This window comes from Geospiza fortis, unplaced genomic scaffold (genome assembly GCF_000277835.1).
Source record: "Geospiza fortis unplaced genomic scaffold, GeoFor_1.0 scaffold55, whole genome shotgun sequence".
NCBI classification, from domain to species: Eukaryota; Metazoa; Chordata; class Aves; order Passeriformes; family Thraupidae; genus Geospiza; species Geospiza fortis.
In genome coordinates, this window is record NW_005054308.1 from 8,878,340 (window position 1) to 8,899,155 (window position 20,816).

The 20,816-nt window shown below is 47.9% G+C and overlaps 1 protein-coding gene across 2 annotated transcripts in view; it reads right to left on the bottom strand.

The window, feature by feature from the left end:
- Positions 1-20,791, bottom strand: part of LOC102039230 (serine protease inhibitor Kazal-type 5-like) — a 24,254-nt gene extending 3,463 nt beyond the window's left edge. The window contains exons 1-13 of one of the 2 annotated variants that reach the window (XM_005418780.1): positions 20,690-20,791; positions 20,349-20,464; positions 11,075-11,100; positions 9,875-10,002; positions 9,304-9,370; positions 7,612-7,739; positions 7,474-7,525; positions 5,033-5,166; positions 4,381-4,453; positions 3,838-3,899; positions 2,950-3,031; positions 548-675; positions 118-181 (exon numbers count right to left, since the gene is read on the bottom strand). In XM_005418780.1, the coding sequence (XP_005418837.1) occupies positions 118-181; positions 548-675; positions 2,950-3,031; positions 3,838-3,899; positions 4,381-4,453; positions 5,033-5,166; positions 7,474-7,525; positions 7,612-7,739; positions 9,304-9,333 (753 nt within the window). In that variant the 5' untranslated portion in view covers positions 9,334-9,370; positions 9,875-10,002; positions 11,075-11,100; positions 20,349-20,464; positions 20,690-20,791. Of the gene's footprint in view, positions 1-117; positions 182-547; positions 676-2,949; positions 3,032-3,837; positions 3,900-4,380; positions 4,454-5,032; positions 5,167-7,473; positions 7,526-7,611; positions 7,740-9,303; positions 9,371-9,874; positions 10,003-11,074; positions 11,101-12,273; positions 12,399-20,348; positions 20,465-20,689 lie in introns of those variants that run through there. The other variant, XM_005418781.1, reaches the window with a different exon arrangement.
- Between the last annotated feature and the right edge of the window lie 25 nt (positions 20,792-20,816).

A 20,816-nucleotide genomic window follows, 5' to 3' on the forward strand; every position in this document is an offset into this window, starting at 1 on the left:
CCTATTCTGGCTGCCTGGATCAGGTCACCACAGGCTGAGATGGTGCCAGTGGGGAATTTCCACCAGGGGAAAGGCAGAGATTGATGTTTGGCAGCCCAGCTGTGGTTTGCTGCTTACCACTGCAGGGCCAGGCTCTCGGCACTCGCCTCGATAGTTTACCGTGATGAAGTTTGAAGCTCTCCTGCAAAGGGAGGACAAGACATTGCTTATTATTCACTTGCAATGCCACAGCTCTCAGCTGCTGGCATGACAGTCCTCTGTGGGCTCCTTAATGCTTTGATGCTACTTCCAATGTGATGGCATTTATTACTCCCCAAACAATTTCATGATTGGGTAGAGAGGGAATAGGGGACCCTGGCAACTTGTGTATCTTAATTAGCTGTCATCAGATTAATCTCAGGCATTTTGATCTATGTTTGCTTAACAGCAAAGCACCAAGGACACACTTGATAGTGAGTCATGATGTATCAAAACAAACACTGTTCTGCAAAAGACACTCGGGAATGGTGGATGGCCCTGTATTACTGAAATCTCTCCGCCTACTCACATGGCAGCTGAACACAAGTCACATTCATTTTTGTATGTTTTCCCATCAGTGCCACAGACTGGTTGTGAGGATTCGCTGCAGAAAATCCTTCCACCCTTTACCCCATGTAGAATTCGATCACAGTCCAGCTGAAGAGAGAAAGAAATCACATTTGGTGACAGTTCACTTGCTAGACCCTCCTTTACATGACCTGAAGGAGCTCACAAACCAAACCTCGCCAGGCCACACTTGGAAAGACATCATGTCTCTTGTTGGACCAGCCAGCCAAGCTTTGGGGTAGAGAGCCCTCACTCTGCGCTCACCAACCCACCCCAACACTACGGTCCGGGGCAAGGTTTATTTCTCTCAAAGTGCATCCATCTTCTACCTGCACCTAGCCCTCCTTATCGGCATGCTGACACCATTTATCTCCAAGGATTGAGCCGCAGCCATTGGCCGGAGCCGAGGCGGAGCGCCAGGAGAGCTGGCGCTGCCCGCGGGCGGTGCAGCACGCAGCGCTCCTGCCGCCCACCGCGCTGGGGCCACCGGCGGCTGTGACTAACGGGGGTGCCCTCCTGCTGCCTCCCAGCACGGCAACGGGAACGCTCAGACACAGCTTTCCCTATAAACCACACGTGGCACAGCCAGCACGCAGCGACAGGACAAGGAGTGACCTGTAGGGATCCCCCAAAAAGCCTCTCGCACCCTCGGAGAGGAGAGGGTGTTTGTACAGTCATAGCAGATTTCCGACAGCAGAGGTCAGGGATAGCACAGCCTGGTCCCTGGCACGCACAGCCCCTTCCTCAGCCACAGGAACAGAAAAAAATCCGAGACGAAGAAGCGACTAATGGGTTCCCAAGCCCTTTCTCCAGTGCTACAAAATGTGCTGCAACAGCTGCAAATGGTGCGATGGGTCTGAGAGAACATTGCAGTTCCCCCTCCACCTGGAGATGCAGCATTCAGCACAAAAATGATGGTTTATCAGCAGCAGGAACACCCCAGGGAAGGAGGATTTCATGCCAGGCAGCACAGGGGAGGTTTTGGTGATGTTGGGGTGCTGTGATAGCACCTGCTGGTTAAACGTCACTTGCTAATTTCCATAATGTGCTGCTTCCTCCCTCATCTGGGTAATTATCAGTGACGTGAGAGCAGACAGTGCTGACCTTTGCAATCCTCTGCTGGATGCCTTCCTACGCACCAGACATTGCCACCTGCACCACAGCCCAGGGCAGGAGGCCACCCCTCCAGCAGCCCCACACATCACAGGTGCCAGCAGCCAGTGCCACCACTCCTTTGGCTCTGGGAATTGTCTGTGACAAAACCCACAAGTGGCCCTGCAAAGAGGAGAGGAGCAGATCTGCTCCCTGAATCACCTCTGGTCTGTCAGGCTCATCGGCATCCACTCCAGTGCTACCAGGAAATACCACTAAGCCCTGAAGCAGATTGGCTTTATTACACCTAATGCTTCCTCTGGAATGCATCAAAATTGCAGCACCTGAACTACCTTTTGGGTTTTTAACTCAAATTTTCTTGGAGTGGTTAGTGGCAAAGTCTTCAGAGAGAGTTGAAGCAGTTGGTAGTAAGATCCCTCCAAATCCATAGAAACACATTTCCCATCTCTTCCAGAATGCTATTTAAATTATGTATGAAAAGTCTGGAGGGATTAAAACATCAGGTATTTTTTAACCATCCTACCTCTAGACAACACCCTGTGATAGCGAGATCCACAGTTTAGTCACCCTTTTTACAGTAACTTATTTTCTCTTATTAGTTCACATTTTCCACTTTTAGCTTTGTTGGAACTATTCCATTTTCTTCTCATGAGAAGGGAGAGCAGACACCCCCACCTTCCTCCTACAGTATTCCATACACAGTTGTCATCTACCACTCAGTGTTTCCCCCTTTAGCACTCCTTCCTTCTGCCAAACTTGTCCTCATCCCCTGGTCACCTCCACCACCCTGCTCTGACCATGGCCTTTATCTCACACCTTCTCAGCATGGGGAGGCAGCACTCTTTACCTTATTTTGGCTATATGTGGGGCAGGATTCCAACCTGAGCTGAAGACCCACATCCCCAGAGCTGGGGGACTTCCACAAGGAGCCAAACCCTTCCCTCTGTTTCCATGCCAGGTGATACAGGGGCTTTCAGCAGGCTACAGATACTTTCAGTCATTCAAACTCTTCCAAGGACATGGGGCCAAGTGAAAAGCTTCAGGGTTAAAGCAAGAACAGGAAAAGCTGCTGGGAAAGGAGGCTCAGCACCAGCAGAGGAGCACCCCATGGGAGAGGTCCCTGTTTCTGCCCACACAGCTGCCCCCCGAGGGGCAGGAGGGGGATTTGTGCCCACACAGCTGCCAGCCGAGGGGCAGGAGCCCCCTGTGTGCCCACACAGCTGCCCACCGAGGGGCAGGAGGGGGATTTACCGTGGGGTCCTCGTGGCTGTCTCTGCTCTGTGACTTGCGGCCTGGTGGCCGGTTGCAGTTCCTGCCACGCTGCACTTGTGGGCTGGCAGAGAGAGCAGAGATACAGTTCAGCACCTCCTCCTTCCAAACAGGGGGAGCAGAGTGCAAACCCACCCGCCCTGCAGATCCCCACGAGGGCTGTTTGCACCATGGCATCCACCCACCCACAGGAGAGGAGAGGGAGGGAAGCCCCCCAGGAAGGTGCTGAAAGGGAGGAAGCCAAGAGCAGGACATGGCCCCTCATCAGCCTGAGAGCACCACCACCCCTGGGCTCTGCAGGCCTGTGCCTGCTGCCAGCACTTGGTGGAAGGGGGACATGAAGGAATTGCACCAGGCAAAAGCAAGAAATCTCAGTGTGCCTCAGAAAAAGCAGCAGCTGAGTCCTGCTCAGGGCCAACAGCTACAAAACAAACAGCTCCTGCCCAGAAAGCACGTGGTGCACCAGGCACTGCCTTTGAGCCAGGGCCAGGCACACACGTGTGCACTGCCAGGAGACAGGTTTTAGTGAACAGAGTGTCCTGAGAGGGATTCTGAGCATAGCAATCACTGGTGCTTCGTACACAGAACATCAAGGCCAAAACGGTTGCATGAGGGACATGCCCCAGTGTGTGTCTCTTCCTCAGCACCAGCTCAGCCCGTAGGAAGAGCTGTAGTGAGCACCAAACAGCACAATGTGCACTGCTCCATCCCAGGCCATGCTGCTACTGTGCTGTCAAACTATTCTTGCTCCAATTAATCTCCTGAAACCACCCCTAAAAAAGACAAGTACATGGAAGGGGGCAGAAACCAGTGCCAGGCCTGGTGGTGTGTGTGGGGACAGGCTGCCAGCCCAGGTGCTGCTGAACTCACCCTCTGCCCGAGGAGAAGGGACGCCTCTCGTTTACACCCTGCCTTGAGCCACCACAGTTCTTCTGCAAAAGGGGCAGAACACACTCAACAACCACAGAAACAACTTCTATGCAACTAGGGAAAAAAAGCTAAAGTAGCTCCTGCCCTGCCCCCTCATCCTCCCAGACCCAAAGAATTCTGTTCTTAAAGTAGCAGGTTTGATGCACTCCATACCCAACAAATGTTATCATCCAGGGGTTTATAGGATTGTGGGGAGTCTGAACCTGCTCTTTATCTCTCATATAACATCACATCACTTGGAAAGTGAGAGGGGCAGTTCTGTCAGGTGCAAACATGTCCAGTTTGTACGCTCACCCGGGTCCATCCCACAAATGAGGGAGGCTTTGCAATACAAAAGCTTCTCCCCCATGATTAGCTGGCTACAAAATCCTAAACACCTTGATCACCCCAGGCTGACCACAGGCAGTCCCCTGGCTGTCCTGATCCCACAGACTCTCACCAGACCCTTTCTGAGCTCTGCATGGGCTCTGAGCTCCATCTCACCTGCTTTATCCTCTCTGAAGCAGGCAATTTGTTGCGCTGGAGAGTTCCACCCCCTCTTTGAGCTTCCTTTTTGCTGGAAGAAGAGAAAAAAATGGAGTGCTATGGTAGTGTGAGTGCCACCAGCACCCAGGGGCAGTGTCAGTGTAAGACAGTGTCATAGCACTAGGTCCCACCTCCCCATCCACAGTTCCTGTTCCTGGTGGTTCTGTTCCTAATTCCCACCCCCTAACGCTTCTCCCTTTCTCCTCCAAATTCCCACTGTATGCTACATCCAGGTTCCCAGTTCCCTTTCATATCAGGTTTGCTTCTACACATGCTCTATGGGACTAGAGAGAGAGCATCTGGAAGGCAGAGTACACACATGAGAAACTCCTCAGGAGCTGCCCATGCCCGACAGTCCCCTGGGAAAGGGGCTGCTCTCTGTCACTTTTGCTTCTCCTCCTCTATAACACACTCTTCTCACCTGCCTTTGGGCCCTCAGTGCTGAAAGGGAAGGGGAAGAGGAGCCCTACTGCCAGAGCATCTCTTAGAGGGCCAGGGAGTCAGGACTCCCCCAGGCATTGCCCAGAGGCAGCTTCACAGGCAGAAGCTGCAGTTTTGCAGCCAGAGGTTTCCCTCTTGGCTGTTGCTGCTCAGGGGAAGAAGTACTCACAACTTCTCAGCACACATGAGGCATTTGTTGATGTGCTGCCTGCCAGAGGCATCCCGGACAGGGGCGTTCTCCCTGGTGCAGGACAGGCGGCCGCCGCCGGCTTCAAACTGGGAGCGGAACTCGCTGCAGTCATCCTGCGGAAGGAGGGCAGGGTTAGGGCACTCTGTCCTCCTTGCCTTATTGATCAGATCCTTAGAAACCTGGGGTTTTCCTGCCAGGAAAGCATGGAACCATCACAAATGCATCACAGGAGAGTCTGGGTGGGGGTGAGAGAAGAGGGTGTGCAGTACCAGCCACTTAGCATATAAACGGAGGGGTGAGTCAGAAAAATTCCGTGTCCTTCTGCCGGCACAGCACGTGTTGGGAGTTTTCTATGCTATGGTCCCACTAATTATTATTCTCCTGGCTGGGCTATCCAAAGCATGCCAGTGATGTGACCGATACAGCAATGAAGTCACTCCCTTTTCTCCCAACAGCCTTAATACACAGCTACAGCCTTTTCCCAGATTGTAGCTCAAGATAATTTTCTTTACAAAGCGCGTAGGATCCTCCAAACCAGCCACACTTTGAGACGTGTCAATCAAGAGGCAGCAGTTAAAACATAAAAGCACAATGCAAACACACTTAATAGCCCACGAGCACAGGAAGGTTGTTTGGAGAGTGGATGATTAATTTGTTCCTTGTTCAAAACTGCTGTACAGAAACTGTGTTAACCTGCCCCTGTTATGTAACACGGATGGAAACATTCAGTCCCCCTCATTTCAACTATTTCCCATACTGCAATAGGCAGTTCCAAACAGCAAGTACAAAGGGTAAGGAAGTGACTTCCGCTCACCCTTTTCTTTTTTTAAAAACAGCTTTTAACACTCGCAATTTTCTGCCCATTTTGTGCACAGTTTTGCTGGCTCGCATGAAGGTCCTCGGCAGGTCACTGGCCTCACCCCTTGCTTTGCTCAGAAGTTTACAACACCTCATCCTCTCTGCCAGGGGAAGGTTTCCCCAGTGTTGTTCTGCATCCCATCCAGGGCACCCCAGCCTCCAGCTCCTCAGCTTTCCCACGAGGGTAATGCTGGAAAACCATTCTGAGTACAAAGCTCCACATTTCCCTAGAGCCACCCCAGCCACAGGTAGCAGAGATGATCTGGTCCTGGATGAGCCTCTCCTGCTGTGCCAACAGCCATAAAGCATTGTCCCATCAGAAATCAGCGTTGTACCGACTCCAGAGGGGCTCCCCACGAGCCTCACTGCTTCTCCCCACCACCAGCTCACACTCCTGCACAGTTCAGGCAATGCTTTCCCTTCCCAACAAGCCCAGGGAAGCTCTCCTTGTTCCCTGGGACCAGCCAAACTCAGCAGCCCAATCCTCTGCCGACAGATCTGCCTTCCCCTAAGAGCCTCTCAAACATTTTCTCTTTGAGCCAGCATTTCTGGAGTCCTGTTCAGGCCTGACCTCTGCTGCAAAAATCTCACCGAGTACATCTGAGTCGTGCATTTGCCTTTTTCATGGCCTGTAACATCCCTGACCCACTAATAAATGCAGGGCTTTCTTATCCTTTGTCACTTCTAGCCAATGAGTAGGAATTCTTGTTAAGCACTGACTGTGTGATCTTGCACTGCCATTACATTTTATCTTGTTTCTATTACTCCAGGCCTCAGCACTATCCAATTAGTCTTGAGTGATCTGCTGATCCTCCTCTGCTGATACTGGCTCCCAGCTTTGCCATCAGCAAATTTCACTTACGCTTCTATTTTTTGGTGCCAAAGTCATTAGAAAAAGCACTAAAACAGGATTATCCCCAAGACTGAGGCTTAAGGGGGCCGCATCAGTCCCTACCATAGCAGGAATCAAGAGGAAAGTGGTGGAAAGCAACTATTTTCCCTTTACTGGGCTGCTTTTGCCAGCAAAGCATCAGTGCACAGCAACATGGAGGCTGCAGCATGCCAGGGAGAAGGTGGCAAATCACACCTCCATGAGAACAAAAAGTTTCCAACAAAATAAAGCTAAAACTGAGCCACAGGCCTGGAGATAGTGCAGGGCTGACATCTCCCAGAACACAACGATCTCTGAAGCTGTGCAGAGTTCAGATTTGGGGCTTTTCACACATTTTCCTTTTCCACCTAATTAGCAGCCTCAGCAGAACTGACCTCTCCACCTGAGAGCTGAAATTTGGGACAGCACAGCACACCTGGCTTCCTGCTCTGTCAGGATTTACCTGCCCCTAGATCCATGGGTCACTGGGACAGACCATAATATTCAGGCACATGTTGTTCACTTGAGGGATTCAAGAGCATGAATAAGAAATAAAGAATGTAAGGAAAGTGGATCTCAAAATTAAGTCAGAGGAGAAAGAGCAACAGAGTAGAATAACATTCCCTTTCCTCTGTCTTGGGTGAAAATCCAATAAAGTTCCATATTGACCTGCCTAATACTTTAATCTCACCTTATCTTTTCCTTGTCTGTTTTTAGATAACTTCTGCTCATTCTCCCTTTTGCTGGAAGAGAAGAGAGATGAGAAAGTGAATACCAGGGTGCTCCAGGGAGGGAAGAGAGGTTTCCCACACTCCTCTCCTTTACTCACAACTTCTCTGCACACATGATGCACTTGTTGCTGTGCTGCTTCCCAGAGGCATCCCGGACAGGGTCGTTCTCCCTGGTGCAGGAGAGTTTCCCTCTCTTGAATAGATCCCGAAACTCCTGACACTCATCCTGTGCAAACACCAAAAGCATGGGTTGACACAGATATGCTGACAGAGAGGCACATCTCCCACAAATCCACAAAGGATAATCCACCCAATGAATTACATTTCAAATGTTATTTTGCTTCCTTGAGGCGTAACTCGGTGGAAAACCGTAACATGCAGCATAAAACAAATAAATCTGTATGTTTGGATCAGCAGATCTGTCTTTCGCATCCAGGGTAGCCTTGTTGCTATTTCTAACAGATAACACATGCAAGAGCCTGCCCGAAGGACCTAAGCTCTGCTGTAAGTATAAAATCCACAACTTCAGTGAATTTTAAATGAGAAAGTCAGTTTTCCCATCTCTCATGAGAGAACGCGCTACTAAAATTAAAAAAATTTAAAACCCATGCACAGCAAAAAAAATGAAGCTGCAGGCATAAGAAAATATAATCCTTGAACACCTCCTATTGCCAGATATATGAGAGTAAGAGGTGGATGTTTTTACCTTCCACTTAAGATGATGGTATGTGTTAATTGAACCAAAGCACTCTATTTCACAAAAGGCTTTTGTAGCAAAGCCTGCTTAAGCATTTCAGCCCAGCCTTTACTTTTCTCTGAACAGCTTTCCTATAAGTTTCAGGGCAAGTCTGGAGCATAAGAAGCATATGGAACATGCGAGGTCTTCAGGTTCATTTATGCAGCACTTACAACCTTATCTCTTATGTGATCTGTAATACATTTTTCCTCTCACGCCATGTAGAGGAGATGGCTCGATAGCTTATCCCAGTTCTGCAGATGGGGAAGTCAAGCCTAGAAAATTACTTGCCAAAAGCCAGACAGAAAATCTATGGCTTAACAAAGAAATTCAGTGTAGGTCTGTTCCTGACACTGTAAAACTGTCCTGATGCCTCAGGACCACACTTTGGCAAGTCAGATGTCTAAAAAAAAAAGATCTCCCTTAGGACAGCTATGCCTTACAAAGCCTTTAATTTGTCCAGACACACAAGAGCCAGAAAGCTACCCTGCTTAACCAGATGTAAAAAAATAAATCAATCACCACAACCAACACTATCTGATGGAAACCAATTTGCTCCCATCTAGAAAAAAACCCAAGGCTAAAAGGACAGCTCCCTCCACATAAAGACCTGCTATCTAGAAAAACAGCTATGGCTAAAAGAAACCACAGGTGCATCAACAAGATAAACAAGGGACAATTAGAGCCAGCCTATTCCCACACCCTGCCCTAGTCAGAGCTCACATGTGCCAACCTTGCTATTAAATATTTGCCAGATTCCAGTGGTGCCTTATAAACAGGCAGGCATCCTCCTCATCCAGGCTCTGGGTCAGGCACACACTGGGGCTGCCGTGATTGCCTGGGAGGAGCCACCAGGAATTTTGGTTTCTTTTATGCTGGAGGATGACACAAAGCCTCAGACTCTTCCCAAGGCTGGGCACGTTTGCCCTGCTCCCCTTTTGCAGGGCTCTTTCCCACGCTGCAGACGAGGAAGCACCCTGGGCAGCGGGTCAGAGGCAGCAGACGAGATGTCACCGCCAATAAAACTGGCTTCAGCAGCCGTGCTTCACCTCACCTTTCCCAAGGAGTTCACATTCCTGTCCATCTTTCCGCCACTCCCTTGGGTTTTTGAGTCTCTTTACCTGCAAGAAAAGGAGGAGTGAATGACGGGGCAGCATACAGTGCTTGGACACAAAGCCAAAGCAGGGGGTGATTAAAGGCCAGCCCAGCCAACCCCACCTCCCCATTGCACAAGGCAGCAGCACAGACCAGCAGCAGGGCTCAGCTCCCTGATACAGTCCAGGGTGTTCAACACCTGCTCTGGGGTCACTGTGCCACCCTTTCTCCCTGCCTGATAGCCAGTTCTCCCCATCCTAAGAAACACCATCTATGGAAAGAGATTAATCTGTGTAAGTTTTCACTCTGCATTTGTTCCTCACGTGCTGTGGTGAGTCCCCATCATGTGATGAGCTGGGAAGAGTTACTGGGTTCACAGGTTTGCTGAAGAGCTACAAACTGGTCTGGCTGGCCAGGGACAATCACTTTATAGCACAGAGCCTCCAGAGAGTTGGCTCCCTGCTACAGGAGGAGAGGACATGCTGGGTGGGCAGGGCTGCCCCTGGAGCCAGCAGGCAGCTGATACTCACAGCAGCCTTTGGCACATCATGCACTTGTTGAGGTCTCCTTTTTTATTTGGGCTGCTGAAGGGCTCCCTGGTGATGGGACAGGAATACTTCCCGCTGCGCAGGAGCGACCAAATATTCCTGCATTCATTCTGAAAAGCACAGAGGAGGGCAATCAGTGGAGGCTCCCAGCAAGATCCTGAGAACTGTTTGTTCACACTGAATCTTTTTTGGGTGTGCTGCAGGCTCTCAGCAGCACCAGTTTGCTCACACAAACCACGCTCCTCCTGCCCATCCCTGGCCACACACCACACGTGGCACAGGCTGCACCCCGAGCCCTGCTCATGGCTCCCGAGGCAGAAAAGACAACGAGAAAGTTCAAAACTCATTGCAAGAACCATTAATCACGGGGAAAGGAATATATATTTAAGGAACAAGTTTAATTTACATACAGCTGCAAATTGCTGCCCGCTACAGCAGAGGACTGCATGTTATAACGTTAGCCAAGAGCAGAAAATACAATCCTGGAAGTGCCAGAGGGATGCAAGAGGAATGAACGGGCCAGAGTGACTGAAGAGTGATTCACATGCAAGACAAGCACAGAAAAGCACAACCCTCTCAGGAAGCAGAGCAGTAATATTGTGCAATGTTGCAGCAGCCCATTGCATCTTCTGCTGGGTAACTGAGATGCAGACCAGGGAGAAGCAATGAACCGTTTAGTTATTTTTGGCTACTGTGTTTCCCAAAAGGATCTTTACCAAGGAGACAAGCTTGCTTGATTAAAACATGAATGGAACTGACTTCTAAGTCATTGAATCAAATTATTTTCTGAGACTCAAAGGACTTGCCTTAATTCTTTTAATTATGAAACTCAGGAATTATCAGAAGCAGGGGTTTCTGCTGGATCAGAAGCTACATTCTAAAATATCATTAAAAATATAATTCATGCCATTTCTAACATCATTTCATGAGATTTCCAGCCCAGAGCTGTTTGGATATGTTCTCATCATCATGCACCAAACACACACTGTCAGCTGGAGCCATTGCCATATTACCTAAGTGTTGTCTCTAAATATGGAGAGATTCACTGCTTTTTCCACCACTGAAAAAGCTTTATAATATCTAAGTATAGTGCATCTAAATGGACTTTGCTGAAAGCATGCATTAAAGCACTGTAAGTTGGCAAAACAAAGGGAGAAGCAGAATAGAAAAGGTTGGACTCGCCTTAATCGAAGCTTGACTGGCAACATCTGTGACAGAAAAACCAACAATGAAACCATACAAAAATCTTTGAAGGGAAATTTTAAAGCAAAAGCATTTAATTAAAATACTTGATGCAGCTTCCTAATCCATCCAAATACCTCTTGATAAAAGCTAATCCAATGCATTATTTCACACTGATAGAAATTCTCTAATGCCCAGTCCTTTCTGGAACATTGCACTTTTTGTCATTCAAATGCAAAAATCACATCCATTTTTTTAGTGTCTTTGTGCCCCTCTTTACTGCATTACTTTTCTCAGGCTTGAAATCCAAGTTCCAAGGATGGCCCAGTAACTGTTTATCCATTATTCTACACCCCTGCCTGGGTAGCTGCATCAAACCCACACAAACATTTTTGGCATTCTTCACCATTCCTTAAAATTGGGATATCAGAACTATCAGGCCATTGTTGTTTGTCCAAAATGACAAATTCCTTTTCAAGGCCCATTCCATTTGCAGTACTTCACACAAATTATCAAATTAATAATGAGTCAGCAGGTGAGCAGCTGATACCTATTTCTTTTTACTAAGCCACTTAAAGCTGGTATATTATGTTTCATCCTCCTTTGCATCATCAGTGGCATTGCAAGGAACTGTGAAGAAATCTTACATTAGCACTTTTTCAATAGAAACTGGCAGGAAATTCAAAGACCATTGCTTCAAACCTAACTCCTGCTGAAGTCTATCTATTGTAGCCAAATTACTGCAGCCATGTGAAAATGCCTTCCTTAGCAAGTGTTGACAAGACATTACCATTTTTCTGAATTTACAAAAAATTGTATTACATTTTTGTTCAAAGTTGGGCTTTTTACAGAAGAATTCAGCCTGGTTGGAAATTGGTATTCTTCCACTTAGATAAATGGGGGTTTGGCTTTTTTGTTTTCTTCTTAAACTGTTAATTCTACTAAAAATAGATGCTTTCATCTACCAATACTACTTCACTATTTCTACATGAAAAAGAAAGAGTAGTTAACAAGACATGTTATATCAAACCAATACATGCAGAACAACAACAACAAAAAAATTGTGGTCTTCTGCTATACCACCAGGCTTTTTACAAAGCAAGGGCTCTCTAATCCTCTCTCTGTCTTTATGGTAACTCCCAGGCTGTGTCCTCTGCCAGTCCCAGATTCCAGCACAGAGAACATCACAAATTACTGACCTGAGAAGAAGCAGAAAAATGCCAGAGCAAGGACCACCGAGGCACCTCCTATTTTCATGGTGAGGGTGCTGGCAGCTGTTTGCCTATGTTGACTCTACTAGAGCATTGCTCAATGAAACCCAAAGAAAGGGCTCAGGGCTGATCACGTATATATAGGTGACCAGGTTCTCCGCCTTCCTTATGACATAACCTTCCCAAGAACCATCATTAGCTGAAAAAACCAGTTTGACACTACTCTAAATTCTAATGATCCCATTAACACAATTAATTTCCATAAGGATGGGACATATTTGAGTCACTCCCTGCATTTTGTCAAGGTAAGAAAATTATAAATAGATCACTTTAGATCCCCCACACAGCCAGAGGGATTCTTGCCATCCTCAGGGTGGGTCATAAGACAGTGGGACTCCAGCCACCACACCACAAACACCCTTTCATATCTCAACCAAATAGCTGAAATGATTTTAATAACTTGGCTGCAGAAGAGACAACAGGAAGGCCAGGTCACTCAAACCTCTGGAAGTCAGTCTACTTTTATTAAAGCACCTCAGTATGAACCTGAAAAGTAAACATTCAGGAAACATCAAGATTGAGGCTTGGTTGAAATTCTTTGGGTTTGATGCTACAGTTCTCATAGCAGCTGTGTTAATGATAAAACCATACTGCCAAATCCTCATCTTTTCTCAGTTTCTTTCTGTTGTCTTCAGGAAAAAAAAATAAAGAGGCAGTGTTATTAGTGAAAACCATTCTTCAGCCCAGGTGGGACTGGCAGACCATTACAGATGCTGCTCTTTGAGGTGTGTTGTTATTGATGCTAAAGGGTCCAGCAAAGCAGCCCTGCTCTGGGCTTTCCCAAAGAAGAGATAAGATGAAAGTAATCATCCTGTGCAAGGTTTCTCAGGAGTCCCGAGAGAGGAAAATAAAGATGACATCAAAGTTTTGGAATGTGATTTACGTGGGAAGAAGCTGTGTGCCTTGTCTCCAGTGAAAAGAGAAGAATTTGGAGAGAAAAGTCATTTGCAAGGTTTGAAAGGGGTGGATAAATGAGTCAGTCAAGCAAAGCAGAGCAATGAGGGGCTCGAGCACAGGCTGTGGCTGTGCAGAGAGGCAGATCAGCACCATCTGAGGAGGAAAACATACTTCTGCATGACATATGTGCCTGGCCAGACAGGCCAGCAGAGCTCAGTATAAATCCTTGTAATAAACTGCTGCCACACATTTCTCAGATCAGAGCAGTTGCTTGTGTTCACAACTGGAGCCAAAGCCAAGCCAGCACAGCCCTCATTTGGAGTGTGGTCACCCCAACATTTCTCTTGGACTCTAACTGAAATCATGTGCAGGTTCACAGTGGAGAGTTTGCAATACAGTAGCAAAGTGCCCAAGGCCATGCAGATGGTTCATGGCAGATCTGAAGAGCTGTGTATTGTCCTGAATCATGAGATAATTCCTGTATGCGTATTTGGGCGTGGAATTGGAGGGAAGGCCAACAGGAAGAGAGGAAAACTAAGCTGACAGAGCATGTGTCAATAAATCCTTGAAGAGAAAAATCAAAAAGAAAAATAAAGTGTATGGTAGTTTAAAAGTGGTTAGAGCTTGGAAATCTATCTGAAGGACAAAAAACAAAAGATGCTATTTGTTCCTGAGGCGTCTGCCCATGAGTCAGCCGTGAGGTGGGAGGGTTTGGGAACGGGAAGCGCATTTTTGAAAAGGGTTTTGTTCTTAAAATTTTCTTTTCCTCCAAAAGTTCCATTCTGACAGAGAAATGAAACAATTCCCTGATTTAAGACAGCTGGCTGACTGCCCTGTTCCTGAAGGAAGCAGAGTGGGTGCCAGATCAGGTCAGACTGGCCAGGTAAGAGCAGCTCCCAGCCTGGCAGTGCAGAGTGACAAGGAAAAGGAGAGACAGGTCCTGACCCCACACCGGCCTTGTGACCACCCCCCTCTCCCATATTCCCACCATGCAGCCCCCTGTCCACCAATCACACCCACACCAACATGTGGGAGAAGCCCAGAATGGCCCAAACCCACCTTGATACCAAAACCAGATCCACACTCAGTAACAAAACTCAAGAGTGGAAAAAAATAAAAAGGATTCTCAGCCTAATTACTACTGCACAACAACAACCTCCTAAAAAAACCCAGTAATGGAGTGAAATGTGAAGGGAAGGAGAGGACCAAGCAATGCCTCATGGTTTGCAGGATTATTTGTGTTACACAAACCTGGGCACAATGAGGGATGACAGCAGGAGTGTATTAAGCATAAACCTTGCCTGACTCCCTTGATTGCCTGTATTGATCGATTTACACCGTATTGATCCATCTACACCATGAAGTCTCAATCCTGCACTGGAATCCAGACAGCCCATTAATTTCCATAGGAATTTATATCCCATAGGATTGGATCTGGAAGAGAGATGATCCTGATGCTTTATTAATATATTTTTAGCACAGCTCCTAGCTAATATTAATTTACAAATATATGCCAAACAGCCGGAGTGCAAAATGCCACTGAGAAAAGCAGGTGAGGGCAAGAAGTGATATTGCAAAGGTTTCTTTTGTTCATGTCTCAGTTAAAAAATTTGGAAAAGTAAACAGCATATAATGATGCTGTGCCTGGTAGGACAGCTCTCACTGGGTCTATTTTTCACCACATTCTGCTATGAAAACAGGAATCAGGATAAAAATAATCATGAAGGAGTAACTAGGAAAATGCAGGAGAAAATAGAAGCATAACATGAAATGTAGGGAACCCCTAGGCAGCTGAAAACCCAAAAAACAATACCCTGCAGCCAGCAAGCTGGGCCAGCACTATGGCAGGCAGGACACAGCCACAGTGGGCATTCACCTCTTCCCTCTCCAGGGCCCCAAGGAGAATGGGAAGGGAGTCCAATAAGCAGCCAAATGATTTATACCCTAATTAGTGACGAACATCACACTTTTCCTACAGCCATTCTCCCCTTTTTTGATGTTCCCATATTTCTTTCCCTCACAACCTGTGCCTGCACAAAAATATATCCACAGACAGAGAAAAATAATTGAGATGCCATGTCCACTCAGGAAGTTGTTTTTCTTCCCATTAGTGACATGGCACTGTTTTGCAGGCAGTACCTCCTTCCTATTGGGTTTAGCATCACTTAGGGATATTTTTACCAGGGAAAAGCTTCCTGGCAGCATTAATTGGCTGGGCTGGTGATGCTGGGGGTGCTGTTTGGTTTGGGGTTTTTCAGGTTGTTTTGGTTTGGGATTTCTTTTTAAGGCAGCGGAGGGAGGGTTTGCTTGGGGATTTTTTTGGTTAGGTTTGTGGGTTTTGTTAAACCATCTGTGCTTTGGTAGCTCTTCGCTGTTTGAATGCCAGCCCCCAGCCCAAGCAGCTCTGAAGTTGCCCTAAATGCTTGAGGACATGAGCTGTCCCATTCTCACCCCAGAGCAAGGCAGTGTTTTGGGTCAGGCCTCCAAAGCCACCACACAGTGGGACAAAAAGCCCTGATGAGGATCTGCAGCCAATGTTTTACCCTCTTTTTCCCTGGCAGCAATGCCAGTCTCTTCCACAGCACCATTTGTCCTCATAAAACTACAGACATGCCTCTATTCCCACCATAGATGTACTTTTCTGTCCTGATTGATGCAATTTTTACCTCCCATCCTCTCTTCTTCTTCTGAGGAACCCCATTAGCACCACTGCTCAACACCTAATTTCTATAAAATATTCAAACTTCTTTCTTTTCCAGCTGACCACTGTGTCCCTCTCCAACCCAGAGATCCTCAGGGAGAAGAGGGAAGAGACAGAGTTGTTTGGCATATTTAACAAAGCAAGCACAGACTAAAGGCTGCTTTGCTTCATAGCCAAAGCTGAATCCAGAGCTCTCAACTTCAGCAGTTTCATGAGTTCATAGAACCCCAGAATGGTTTGGGTTGGAAGGGACCTTAAAGATCATCTCATTCCAATCCCCTGCCATGGGCTGGGACACCACCCACCAGACCAGGCTGCTCCAAGCCCCTTCCAGCCTGTTCCAGGGATTCAGGGGCAACCACAGCTCCTCTGGGCAACCTCTGCCAGGGCCTCACCACCCTTACAAAGACTTTCTTCCTAATACCCAACCCAAACCTACCCTCTTATACCTCCAGAGTGAGGCATTCCAGAAAGAGGGATTTCAGAGACACAGGGTGATTTCCTGTCCAAGGCACTCATTGATGCACCCATTCTGGGCCAGACTCTGCTGCAAGAGGAGCTACAAGTCTCACCCATCCCAGCAGAGCTTAGGAGGTTCCTCACCACACATCCCACGCAACAACAAGATTTATGATGCTGGACAAAGCTTTTCTGGCCCTTCCAAGACCAAAGTCCAGGCGCTGATCAGCCAAGAAGCCAATGAACCCCAAGCTGATGGAAGTGAGTTTGAATTTCTGGGCAATCCCACTGACACTGCAGGTACCCAAGGCCACCACAGTCCCTTCCCTTCAGCCAGGAAAGTTTCCTGAGCCCAAAGCAGAGCTCCATCAGTCTGATGCAGTAAAAAGTCTTTCCCCAGAGGCTGCTGGGCTCCCAGCATGGTGTGAGGTGTGCAGCCCAGCTGCTGGCAGGTCACAGTTGCTGGCTGCATCCCTGAAAATGCTGCAGGTTAACTCCCTTCATCCTGGAGCACTCCTACTCTGGCTGCTCACCAACGAGGGGGAATTACTGGAGGCCAAATCCTGATTTCATCCACTTCTGAGTCAAGTGCACAGTGAATGTTATGCATCCACCAAGCCTCAGTAAAATGCATTCCAGAAACACACCCAGAGCACAGCAAGTCCTCACTGAAGAATAAAAAAAAAACCACTAAAAAAATATCTGTGTCAGGCAAACTTACTCTACCAGAAGAAGACAAACTAGATAAGCTTAATTTGGAATAATTGCTTTGCAAATCTCTGTGCACTGAGAGCATTTAAGAATTTCCCCTAAATCCCATCTGCTGCAACCTCCTCTGGAGCCAGCGTCTCATGGGTCACACCCCTCCCTGTCACCAGGCTTCCCTTCCCACCCAAATCCACCTTTTTAACTCTCATCTGAAAGTCACAGAAGTCATCTGGGGTTATGGACTGAGCACATACCCCTTGAACATCCTCCAGCACAGAAAGTTCCTGGGTGTCCTTGTCACACCTGCAATGCCATGGCAGCAACTTCCAGCCCCCTGTGCTGGAGCCAGAGCATGAGAATCATCTTTGCAACCCTTCCCAGGCCATGAGCCACCATGACATGTGGCTGACTGGCCTGGACAGCCCTTCACCACTGCTGATTTGGCTTGACAGTGCCAGGGAGGAGGGGGAAATGAATCAGGAAGTGAGCAACAGTGAGAGGTGTAGGTCCAAAAGGCAGGGATGAGGCCAACTTCAGAAGATCACAATAATAGCGTGTAACACATGCCATCTTCAAAGGACTAATGAATCCCTGCAGGGTTCCCCTATTATTATTTGCATTTCACAGATGGATACATTAAGATGCAGAATGCTGCATTATCCTCTGGGTCACACCTAATTCAGTCTATTCATCCCTGGTCTTATACTGGAGCTCATCCCTGCAGTGCAAGAGATCCTCCCACAAGGAAAAACAACTCTGCTATCCCCCAGGCAGGCCTGCTCCAGGAACCACTGCTGTGTCTGGGATCTGATTTGCACAGCACACCAGACTGACTGGTCCTATTGATCTCTCCTGACCTTGAAAACTGATTAACTTATCAGTTCTCCTTCCCTCCAATCAGGCTGAGGAGTACAAGCAGCTCTGGCTTAAAGCTGGATTGAATTTTTTTTAATGTACTTTTTCTTCCAGATGAGAAATAGAAGACAGAGGAACCCAGAGGAGAGATGCATCCGAGTGTTCAGCACACAACCCAGTCTCATTCCACCCCTCAGTCTCAGCCTGGCTGTGGAAAGGACCCACCTTCCAGCCAGGAGCTTCCCTGCAGCTCAACAGCTTTTGTTCACAGAAGAATAAAGCTGCCCTGGGAAACTGCTCTTGCTGGGAGAGCAGAGCTGCTCCCCAAGCTGCAACTGCTGCCATGTGGGGCTGGAGATGCTGGAACTGGTCTCTGCATTCAGAGGGAGATCCAGCATTGAGGCAACAGGCTCTCCCTGCCGACTCTCAGGAAACAGCTGCCTTTCCTGCTGTCAACACTCTCCTGGGCGGGTTTTGCTCATTGAAAATTGGAGGCTGGGGATGGCAGGAGCTGGGGTTTGATCTACAAGGCCTCAGCAAGTAACATCTGCACACTGAAAGGACTTCCCATGGCAAAGCACCACGACATCCCCTGGAGCTGCCCAGCACTTGGAGCCTCCAAGGCCACCAAGATCTGTGCTGGGATAGATCCTTCCCAGAGCCAGCTGACTTCACCTCCCTTTCAGTATTTGTAGCTTAGATAAGGGTAATCAAAATCTCATCATTCAGGGTGTAAACTGATCGCCTGCAGGGGTTAGAAAGGAGTTTTACTCCGTGTGGAGCATTGCACAACTGCCAGGATTCACTGTGGGTATTCTCCAGCCTCTGAGCATCAGGCGGGACCACAGCAAAGAGCACAGCCCAGCACACCGGCTGAAAAGCCGGAGCCATCATGCAAAACAACACAGCCCTATTGTTTGGGAACAAAGCAGAAATTTTTCTGACTCTGGATTCAACTCACACATGGAAATGAAAGACAATGACTGTCACTAGGCTACTGAAACAGCAGAATTTCAACAGAGGAAGAAAAATCTGTCCTGAGATCATTTTCCTGTGGACAGTGAGGGGAGAGCACTGAGGATTGCACTTGTGTAGCTCTGCCCCATCCTGTGCAGCCACTGGACCCCCTGAGCACTGCTCCAGTGAGTGGTACCAACCACCTGCCCCCCTCAGTGAGAGCTGAGCCCTTCCATGCCCCCAACAACCCTCACTCCCACCCAGCCCAGCTGAACAGCAAGCCACAAGAACACGGTGTTTTTTCCCCTCTGCAAAATTATTATTTATGTTTTATCAGAAGCAAAGGCTCCATAGTGCCAGAATTGGCCGAGGGGTGTGGCGGCCTAAGTGCCAGCACCCATGGCTGCAGTGACAGCAGGAGGCCAAAAACATGCCCCGTGTGGGTGGTGGTTGCTCTCAGATTGAAGTATCACCCCGCCCCATTCTCCTAATTGCTCTGTGAAACTCTGATCTCTGCCCCATGCCACAGCCAGCCCCGTGTCTGGGGCCCTGAGCCACCCATGGGATCCCCCAAAGCTCCAGCTGCTCCTCCAGGAGAGCCCACAGCAAGATGAGATCCCAAATTCCCTTGCCCTGTAGAAGGTAACTGAGAATGAGGCATTTCAGGACACAGCAGAAAACCACAGTGTCATTACTTGAGGCATCTGCTGCCATGGATTGTGACTGGAGCTGCCAGCCAAAAGGGAGAGTTTCCAAAGAAAACTATCAACTTTTCTCACAGGAAAAAAAAAAAAAAGCAACAGCAACTGAAAGTTGAATGAGATTGTGTGACAAGTATAGATTTTCCATAGATTACATGTTCCAGTACCTAAAGAAGGACTAGAAGAAAACTGGAGAGAGACTTTTTACAATGGCTTAGGACAGTGCAGTGATAGGACAAAGGAAGAATGGCTTTACACTGAAAGAAAATAGGTTTGGGTCAGATATTAGAAAGAAACTTCGCTATAAGAGTGGCAAGGCCCTGGCACAAGTTGCCCAGAGCAGCTGTGGCTGCCCCCTGGAAGTGTCCAAGGCCGGGTTTGAAGGGGCTTGGAGCAACCTGGGATAGTGGCAAGGGTCCCTGCCCATGGCAGGGGGTGGAACTGGATTCTATTCAAGGTCCTTTCCATTCCAAACCATTCTATGATGACCTGTGTCTCCTTCCATACCCCCCAAATTTAGGGGAGACCATAGAACTAATAAATATCTGCATTTGATCCAAACACCCTATTTTTAATTTGAAAGCTGCAGAATCTGTTAAAGGCACCCAAAATTATCACTTTTCAGTCACTGTACAACGTTTCTCCAGCGTACTGGTGATGCAGCAGTACCTGGGAAAGAGGACAGTTGTTCCTTTTATACACAAGATGTAAAAAGCTTTAAACACACTTTTTTGTGGATGGGAGGCATTTTTCCAAACAGCATCAGTACATTCAATAGCATCACTCTGGCTGCTGAAGGAGCAGTTCAGCCTTATCAAAGATAATGGCATAGCCCTTGATGCTGCAGAGAGAAATCACCAGAAATGCATCAGTATTTTGGGGAGTCACTTGAGGTCTAATGCACTTAAAGCATCTCCATTCAGTCCTCACTCACCAAAAGCCAAATTTCATGCAAACATGAACCTGGAATCTGCCCCCCCTGTGCTGCAGTCAAACACCCCAGAGGACGTGTCTGCAGGCACCCAGCCCCTGCAGGTTTGTACTGATTTTCAGCTGGTACACTCACTACTGAGGTAATAATCCCTGTGCTCACGAGGGAATGCTTGCCAGGCCCTTTCTGGAAGCAGCACAAGGACACCATGACAGATTCCAGCCAGGACAGCTCCCCCTACATACAAACGTGACACTTGTGA